At 37.8% G+C, this 9,525-nt stretch overlaps 1 protein-coding gene and 1 non-coding gene across 2 annotated transcripts; one reads left to right on the forward strand and one right to left on the reverse strand.

Annotated features, from left to right (window-relative positions):
• Window positions 1–4,657: 4,657 nt before the first annotated feature.
• LOC127881451 (protein hairy-like) lies at window positions 4,658–7,692 on the forward strand. Its single transcript, XM_052429346.1, has 3 exons — window positions 4,658–4,939; window positions 5,143–5,238; window positions 6,349–7,692. Exons 1-3 carry the CDS (start codon window positions 4,859–4,861, stop codon window positions 7,237–7,239), a joined length of 1,068 nt encoding a protein of 355 aa, XP_052285306.1. The 5' UTR covers window positions 4,658–4,858; the 3' UTR covers window positions 7,240–7,692.
• Window positions 7,693–7,766: 74 nt separating this feature from the next.
• Window positions 7,767–7,838, reverse strand: Trnae-uuc (transfer RNA glutamic acid (anticodon UUC)). The gene has a single exon. It is a non-coding gene; the product is annotated as a tRNA-Glu (tRNA).
• Between the last annotated feature and the right edge of the window lie 1,687 nt (window positions 7,839–9,525).

Consider the following 9,525-nt stretch of genomic DNA (forward strand, 5'->3'; position numbering starts at 1 on the left):
ACGAAAGTTTGACGTGCACGTGTGATATGATAGTTCGATTTATGTTCAGGTTTTATGCTGTTTGCTGCTGCTCATCAGTATCTAAGGGTTGGAAATGAAGCCTTTAACATTTGAATCTAGTAAGAAAGGTCTTTAATAAAATTTAACTTTCTGAGGGACTACAAACGTTTGAAAATCCGTTTTTAGTGGCGAAGGGTTAAAACTGCTGCAGCATAGTTTTCTGTTAGTCCCGGTGTATCAGCCTGGTCAAGTAAGACGTGGTTCTATGGCGATGTTTACATTCGACGTTGTTGCTGTACCGTGATGATATTTGCTATCGATATCGGTATGATTGTCAACGCGTCGTTATCAGCGTCGTGTTGTCATTGAAGAGTTGTATATTCGTCATTGTCACACAAAACTGCACTCATAAAATTGATATCAATTTGGTCTGTACCACAAGTGCTGATAATTTCGTTCATAAAATGAGAGGAGCAGTTGAAAAGCGATTGTTTCAATACCTTTGACAATCGTGAAATGAATGTACTACCTCTCTCTGACACTTACACTGTAGTTGAGGCATTTATAGACGAAAAACATGCTTGAATAACTTTTCAATGCGGTAACATATAGGTTTGAATTAATATCCATTAAATGTTGAGTTCAACAAACACTTTGATACCCAGTCGTATTTGTGCTGGGGGTTCTTACTGTGTTCTTAAATAACGGCGAATCGTGACCGGTCGCATTCCGACGCATTCCCTGGGGTCGGGTGATGAAAACGCAGAAATACAAGAACACCAAGAACGCATGATGTTGCCTACAGACAGCGGATACTGTTACAAACGCCGCACAAAAATATGACATTGTTACTTGTGTGTCAGCTCGCTTCATTTTACATATCTTACTCTTCTGGTCCTCTATTCGACGGTCTTCAGGTGCGTTCGAGCTATTCTCGTCGGTTTTTCTTCTATGATATGTGTGTTTCTTTTAAGTTCATGCTTTGTTTCTAGAGAATTCCCGTAATTATCCCTTGCGAAGAGCCATACGTCGAAGTGTTAAAGCATAGTACGTGGTCAAGATGTTGCGGTCGCGGGTCTGACGCCGTGAACATTTACTCAACATACACAGTTGCCATGTTTGTCGGATAGCCCTAGGTTTTAATTTAAATCAGATAACATTAATTTTGCGTTCTCATATGTTTTATGAAAAGTGCTGTTTAAGTCACAGTACGAATATTATTCCGGTGATACGGAGGTTTTCAGAAACCCCACAACTGAAGCATTATATCAATCAAGATAAAAAAAAATCTCACTCAATTATCCTCATAACAATGTGATTAGGAAGAAACCATAAAGACGTGCGTCTTTTGTGGTCGAACGTGACCGCAATGTTCGTCTCCGTAAAGAACTTAAGTTATACGTTTACATTAACAAGAATTTTCGGGCGTCTTAAGCGTTAACATTAACATTGAAGAACTTGCGGGCTATACGTTTATAATTATTAATTTACACGAAATTGCGGGTAAGACCAACTCACAAACAAAATGTTATCTACACAAAGTTACCCAATCATCGGGTCCTTATCAATTTCTTCGCCCATTCTAACGTTTAATGCGTTTTATAACTTTCGCTTTTAATGCGTCTTTAATCGAACAAAGATATACAATTGCTTCGTATGAATATATCAACCAAAAAGCTAGGACACGGCTGAGCGCGCGCTCGAGTCAATCATTTCTTTAATTTAGCCACCTGCCGGCTCGTCGCACGGCGAACAACTTTCCCAGGGCTCCGCTTCGTGAGCACAATCGCTAGATCTTATCTCTAACAAATAATGATGAAATGAAAATCTAATAAACTGTGTATAAAAGTAATTCTCTGTTTATGACAGGGAGGTACTTAAAATTCGAGAATCCGCTCCACAAAGAAAGATTAGTGTTTTTCTTCTTTATAAGGTATATAATACGGGTTTGTGAATCTTGCACTTTTTAAGACATTAAAACTTTTTTTTAAGTAGAAAAGACGCTGGGAAAATGACTTCAGACATATTTTTTTAATTGTCAGAGATTGTGTCATTGTCGTTTTGTCAAGCAATTGTTCATTTTGTGCTTTAATCCACACGAATCATGCGATATCATAAGCTAACAGTTATTAACCAAGATGCTACTATAACATGAAGAGATATTTGTGCCACGTAATTCCACATATACACTTACTGATGACCAGCGGAATTATTAAATATATATCGCGTGATAAAATTAAGCTAAAATATAAAAAAAATCGCTGCGAAATTTGTGCATCCATTTTTGTATCTGTTTGTTATTTTATTAAATAAATATATTTATGTAATAAAGTATATACTAAACATAATATATTTGGATAATTTAAAAAAACGCATTTATATAACTTTTGGTTTTGCACGTTTGAATATATTATCAACTGATATAATTTAATATCAATTAGTATAATTTTCAATACTATCAAAATTATATAGAATGAAAACAATGTTCTGATTGTATTCTTTCGCTTTATAGTGTTTTTTTTTTCAAGTTTTGGATATCAAATGTTTGACACTTTCTTTAAAATTACACTTAGAGAAAATATTCTGCTGAAAAGTTCTATTTATTTGCACAACTAAAAAATCATTAAAATTTTATGAACCAAGTTTGTGCTTGTATGTCCGAGGATCGTGTTGCTATTTAACGCAAAAGTACTTTACAAGAACCCATACGAGTCACACTTTAATGTATAGGTCGTTAATTACACCAAGATTTCAATGCACGTTTGTCGCCAGATATGTCTGTCGACTCCATCTTGTTTTAACGAGAGACGTGAAATACGACGTTGAGATAAATTAATCCGCACGTCGTCTGCCATAAATTTCTCTACAGACGAGTGCCACCATAAATCGGTCAAGGCTGCAGACGACATCTTGATGTATTCCATATTTCACCACAGACGACAAGTTTTCTCTTGGAACTGCAACGCGCGGAAAGCACGCGCCATTGACACGAATCACGTGACAGCTCCGCAAGATTATCGCGCGCGCAGACGTGATTTACAACCGATAGCTAAATACCAGAAGACACTTTAAGCCGCAACGCTCTAGGGGAATGTCTGTGGTACATCACGCCGGGATCGATAGATCACTGATCAAATATTGATTTTTGTACAATAATCAATTAGCGTATTGAATATTTGACAGGTATATACGGATGACTGTCAGTGACGTAAGCAGTTACCGATAAACAAACGTGTCCGCTAGACAAGATAACGTCAACCGAAATGGAAGGCAATTAATCGTGTAAAAATATCAAAAGAAACGGGTGTTTTTTAATACGACGTTAAATAAACAAACATTCTGGACTAAAAGTTATTGTGATCGCGTGTTGTTTTATACCTTACATTAATGAAATAATGTATTCCGGTACTTTGATGTTCTTAAAGATAAACGATGTTTTACCAATAGTGTAAATGAAAACAATTTAATGTTAAATTAACTTGCGTAATGAATTGTGTAATATAACCGCATTTTGACAAAGTCTATCAAATCTGCATCTACCGTTATCTTTGTTTTTCTTGTCAGTAAGCAAATAAACATTAACCCATTTATGCCTAGTGGACTATCCCATCCTTCTAAATTTGATCAATTTAATTCCAAAATTAGGAATGTCTAGTATATTTATTTCTATATTTATAATACAGAAATTCCTATAAGTAAACAGCGCAGACCCAGATGAGACGCCGCATGAGTCTACGCTGTTTGTCAAGGACTTTTTTCTAGACGCTAGGCATAAATGGCTCAATCAGATTGCATAACTATCAATTAATTACTACACGTTATCAGACAGCAACCCTTTTAATAAACAAATAAGTACGTATCAGTTCAATAAAGAGATTTATTTAATAGACATGGCTATAAACCGCTGCCTCGTTCACCGAGACTTGTGCACGTGCATTGAACGGCGTTATATCTGGACACGTGACAGTCAGGCTTTTATAAATGTACTATTTCAAGAAATAGGAAAATCATGAATTTTTATGGTCATTTCTTAATGAAAGTACAAGTACTTCCTGCGTTCAACGGTTCAGTATTGTTAATCCACTAATTGTTTTCATATGAATAGAGATCGCCCGCGTAATCATTTCCGGTCGCGAGGCTCGCAATTTTCCCTCGGGGATAAAAGGGGGCGAGATGCACATGGTCTTAGGTCGTTTGACTAACCACATTTTTGCCCATCGCCCAGAAAAAATCGCAGCGCTAACCGAAGACACTTGCGGCATATTTGAGCAGTTTTTGGCCGATTTTCCCACGCCGACGTACAATAGGCCCTTGCATTCCGATAGGCATCTAGCGATAAGCTAGTCGCGGGCGGTCACACCGTCTTTTGTTGGCCTTTACTGCTATCAGATAGATTATTTAGTGAACAGTTCAGTTGGAACACCACAAGATCACCGCGAACAAAAAACTCGAAATCGGGCGGAGCTTTCCCATGCTATTTCGTGTCGCGTTTAAAGATAAACCGGCACGTGGGTAAACTAGCTTTATCGCTTGATTGACAGCTGATACGGCGAGTTATCACCGGATCGCGGTCTAAACCAATCGCGCGCGAGCCGGCACGAGACAGATGAAAATCTCGGCCGCTGATTGGCTGCCAGTCGCGCCGCGCGAGCGTGGGAAAGATCACTGAATACCTTTACATGTAGCTCTCATATTGTCGTCTGCCCGAGGTTATAAACGGAAATTAAACCACTTGTTGGTTCAGATTTATTTTAGACACGACAGTGGTTGCACTCAGTGTTCGGTGTTTTTTCTCTGTGATTTTAATTTAAGTTTGAAAAACATTGACTTTTTCGTTGGTCATTTGTAAATTTGTGAAATGGCGGACACCGCAGTTGAAAGTGGAATTATGACACCTCATAATACTAACATGGACAAAAAGGATTCGGCTTACAAAAGAGTAAGTTTTAATTAATTTGGGAAAACACACATAGGTGTTTTATTTGAAGTCTGGTTTACTATGATACCTCTTTTATAACAATTTTTCACAATTAATTTGATTCGACGTCGTTGTTTGATCACATAATAACACATCAATAATTCATGTTTATGGGCGTTGCTTTGTTTCTAGCTTTATCTTACTATTCGTGTTTATTTTTTCAGAGCAACAAGCCATTTATGGAGAAGAAAAGAAGAGCTCGAATCAACAACTGCCTCACACAACTGAAGACGCTTGTGTTACAGGCGATGAGAAAAGATGTAAGTGAAGTCGGAGTTTTGAATTGTAATATATTTAACTAACATAGCACTCGATCAAAATGATATTTATTTCACATGTTTCCGTTTCAAAGGCTTTGCTGTCATTTTTCTATTACAACGCAATTTAATTTTGTAATTTGAAATATGGCTATTTACACTCAATCCTTAATATCTCAATTGAAATGTTATATTTATAATTACGTGTTGTACATTTATTTGGATTTTTTATATTTAAACACGTTTGTATTAAATTTCCACCATCACATACCTTATTACAAAACATGATGTCAAAAGTGGGTATTAACGAACAAAATTATCCGTCTTTTATACGAATGTGAAGTTACCTTTGTGGATATTTCAACACTACATGATTTAACCTACGATGTATAAGTAAATTATAATTTTTGAACGATCTGTGATTTATGAAAACCATAACTGTGTAAGTCAGTATTCGGTTACCTGTAGTAACTTTCTTTCGGCTGTTATAAGATGGCAACACCAAAAGGCCAGCGAAATTTCACCTTTTAACCACCAGAGTCTGTGGTTTAATTTATCAAGCGATAAAGTTGATAAATTATCAAAGCTCACGTCACGGTGTCTTCCCGCGAGATCGGGGCGAGATTTTCCCACGAGCCGAGTCCTTTGATTAACGAGCGCTGAAATGCAAGATAATTGCTCTTCAGATAAGATCTACTATACGATTAAACAACGTGTGCTCATAAAAAAACGAAACATTAAAATACAATGAATATCGCAACGCGGCACATTGCGTGTCGACTGATATTGACGATTACCGAATACGTATTGTTGACCTGCATTATATTAAAATGTGAGATCCCTCTTCAGATGGGAACATAATTATGATAAATTTATTGACTTAGTTTGACAAATACTGTTTGTAATTTACTTGAAAAACACTGGAATTTAGAAAACAAAAACTCGAAACTTTGCATAAAAGATGCTTTTAAGCAAAAGATGCGAAAGAAAATCAGTGCAACAGTCTTCGTAAGAATTAATGAACGAAAGGGGCCGTTGATTAAATACTATATACATGTACATCTATAAAATCAATCATATCAAATATTTATGGTACCTTTTTTGTATTTCCAGACGAACCAGTACTCCAAGCTCGAGAAAGCGGACATCCTAGAGATGACGGTAAAGCACTTACGTCAGCTGCAACGTCAGCAAGTCAGCCAGGCGATCACGTGCGACCCTAACACCGTCACCAAGTACAAGAGCGGCTTTAACGAGTGCGCAAACGAGGTCGTGCGGTACCTGAGCTCCGTGCCGGGCGTCGACAGTGACGTCAGAAGCAAGCTAATCAACCATCTCGGGAACGTCGTAACGCAGGTCAACGGCGCCTCGCCGGAAGTTTCTCAGCAGCCGCTCAACGTTCAGATTCCCGCCGCCGTTGGTCATAACGGTCAAGCTATGCAGAACGGGTGCCTTCTGATGACTACCGCGGGCGTTCACCCGTCGACGGTTGTTCTCCAGCAGAAATCCAGCCCAACACACGTTGCTGGATTGTATAGTCAAGGACATATAATCCATAACATTCATCAGCAGCAACAACAACAGCAGCAGCAACGGTTATACGCATCGCAACCCCAGTTCTGTGGATCGTTTCAAATTGTGCAAAGTCCGGGGTCGTCATCGCCAGTGGCAGTGTATTTGGGTCAAACACAAACATTCCAGCAGCAATATCAGCCTCATCATCATCAACAACAGCAGCAATACCAACACACTACTCAACCGTCTCCAACAGACAGTTTATCAAGATCTCCTCCTCGCACAAAGGCCAGTCTGAAAGCATTTGACTCTAGCTTTTCGCAAATGTCGGACTCCGAACATTCAAACGCATCGTCGCCATCTTGTTCTCCTGCGTCATCGCCCACGTCATATCCTACGTCAGTGCTGACGTCACATTTGGAATACACCGTTAAATGCGGTCGCACGCCTAGTCCGCTAAAAGTGGACGATGTTTGGCGTCCATGGTGATCACGATTGAAATTAAAACATTTTGTTCAAAACTAATGCTGGCGTTAAGTTTTATGTTTATTTTACCGTTTACCTTTTGTTAAATTGTTATTGAAGATTGTTCGTCATTATGTAAGAAATTGGGACCAACTGTTAGTATGTGATGTTCTTCTGATCGTTCGTCATTTTGTATGAGAATGATACCAATATTTACCACGCATAGTTTATCATATTTTACACTGGCAACATTTCTAAGGTTTTAAACGATGTCAGTTTCTATTTCTTTGATAGCTAACTGTTTACTTTTACATTCAAAACTTGTGCCTTTTCCATAGTGCTTAGTATGGTATCGAAATCGTTTTTGATAACGCATGTTTTTGTTATATATTTTTGATACATACCTGTTTATTGTTCGTATTTTTATATGAACGAATACATGTTTATATTTTATTAAAATTGAAAAAATTACTTGCAAAAAAATTTTTAAAATGAATATGATTATCCGTTCGTGTTGTTGTGTTTTTAAATATTTATAGTGAAAAATCTTTTTCCGGTGCCGGGAATCGAACCCGGGCCGCCTGGGTGAAAACCAGGAATCCTAACCACTAGACCACACCGGATCTGATCGACATGTGTACTTAAGATGTACTAAATCGTTGTAAAATACTTATATTACGTACGAACGTAAGAGTTGCAACAGTTGTCGTTCTTATGTATTCTGTTTCATTTAATGCCTAATTGCGTCCCCTAATTATTATGTTGAATAAAATGCACCAAATATGTCGCAGACACACATAGGATGCAGGAACATATCACAATCAAAGCGCTGAAGGCACTGTATGTGTTCGCTGTTGTAAAATGTCGTCCTTGATTAGCTTGTGCGCATTGCACAGGCTAATCAGTATGCACAGGCTAATCTTATTTGACATGCATTAAGCCCCGTTTTGCCTGAAAGCAGCCAATATGTACATATTTCACTGATAAACACCAGACTGGCCAATCTCGTCTTTACAAGCTGTTAAACACTATTAGTCATATAAACCCTCTGCAGTGTGCCAGTGGTGAACTAAAAAGGCAAATACACTGCCGTTCATCACATTCACATGTATGTTGAGGCACAAACGACAACTCTGCTAGGAGAATGGCATTTGTCGTCTGCTGCAACAGGCAGTGGTTGTCTTTCCATACCGTAGTTAAGGCTATTAAGCACATACTGATTTGCAAAATAAGATCTGTAACATTAGCGTGAGCTAACGCTCACACTAAAAAGTATGGCTATCGCTATAGTATCGCTAAATCGTTTTTAAACCCGAAGAGAAAAGGAACTCTTTTGAAACAGGCACTACTGTATTACGATTTATCAACTTTTCATTATAATTATTTTCGAATTAAAACAATAGAAAGTATTATTATGAGAGAACAGGGCTCAATGTATGTGCGTAAAGTGTCATCTCAGATTAGCCTGTGCAGTCCGCAATTTTCAATAGTCTAAGTTTATTGGATAAGTGCGCTGGGGAATACTTCGGTTCTCACATAATGCAGCTTCATGCGCAGAAGATAAAACGTCGGAGACAGCAAACGAACATATTAAATCAGTAAAAGTTGTGAAAGTAGAATAGTAACAGTCGTAAAAAGGGCATTACACGCGGGTAAGTTTCTTCGAAAAAGTTTTACAGCAAATCTTGTATTATCCTTTTACAATTTTGTTTCATACAGTAACAATTCATCTCATTTGTTATAACAACATCACGCTATACTAATAAACAACATCACACTATACTAATAAACAACATCACACCATACTAATTGTGTGGAGAGAAAAAGATAAACCCGAATGTTTTCATTGTTAACAACAACATGGTCATACAATAGTTGCATATTACGTGGTGTATCGTGCGAATTTGCGTGAATCTGACAATGTACACCGTGTCATGTATGCCTTACCATGAGACAACGGGAACCATGAGGATGAGCTTGAAGACGTCGTTTATGCTGACTGGGCGATATCCAATTATTAAAAATATCAAACATACTTGTAAGATTTTAATCGTTAACCAATCTAATGCATTTGTACGTAGAGAGCTTAAAATGGACCAAAATTAAAGTCGCATGAACACCTGTATTTCAGCGTGAATAACCGCAATTTATGTGCTTACACTGAGCGAACATGCGAATCAGGCGTAGATACGAACATACTTAAACACCAATTTCAAAAACAACAAGTCGCAATTTAGCCTGTGGAGAACGTTCTTCAGTGTCAAGTGTCCGTACTTTACCCCTAAAACCGCTAGAGATAGTTTTCGCACG

The sequence above is a fragment of the Dreissena polymorpha genome, chromosome 5 (genome assembly GCF_020536995.1).
Source record: "Dreissena polymorpha isolate Duluth1 chromosome 5, UMN_Dpol_1.0, whole genome shotgun sequence".
In the NCBI taxonomy this organism is placed as follows: domain Eukaryota; kingdom Metazoa; phylum Mollusca; class Bivalvia; order Myida; family Dreissenidae; genus Dreissena; species Dreissena polymorpha.

Coding starts and splice junctions, on each gene's coding strand:
- LOC127881451 (XM_052429346.1), top strand. CDS start 4,859: ATGGCGGACACCGCAGTTGAAAGTGGAATTATGACACCTCATAATACT. Junction 4,940..5,142: donor AGGATTCGGCTTACAAAAGA/GTAAGTTTTAAT, acceptor TTATTTTTTCAG/AGCAACAAGCCATTTATGGA. Junction 5,239..6,348: donor TACAGGCGATGAGAAAAGAT/GTAAGTGAAGTC, acceptor TTGTATTTCCAG/ACGAACCAGTACTCCAAGCT.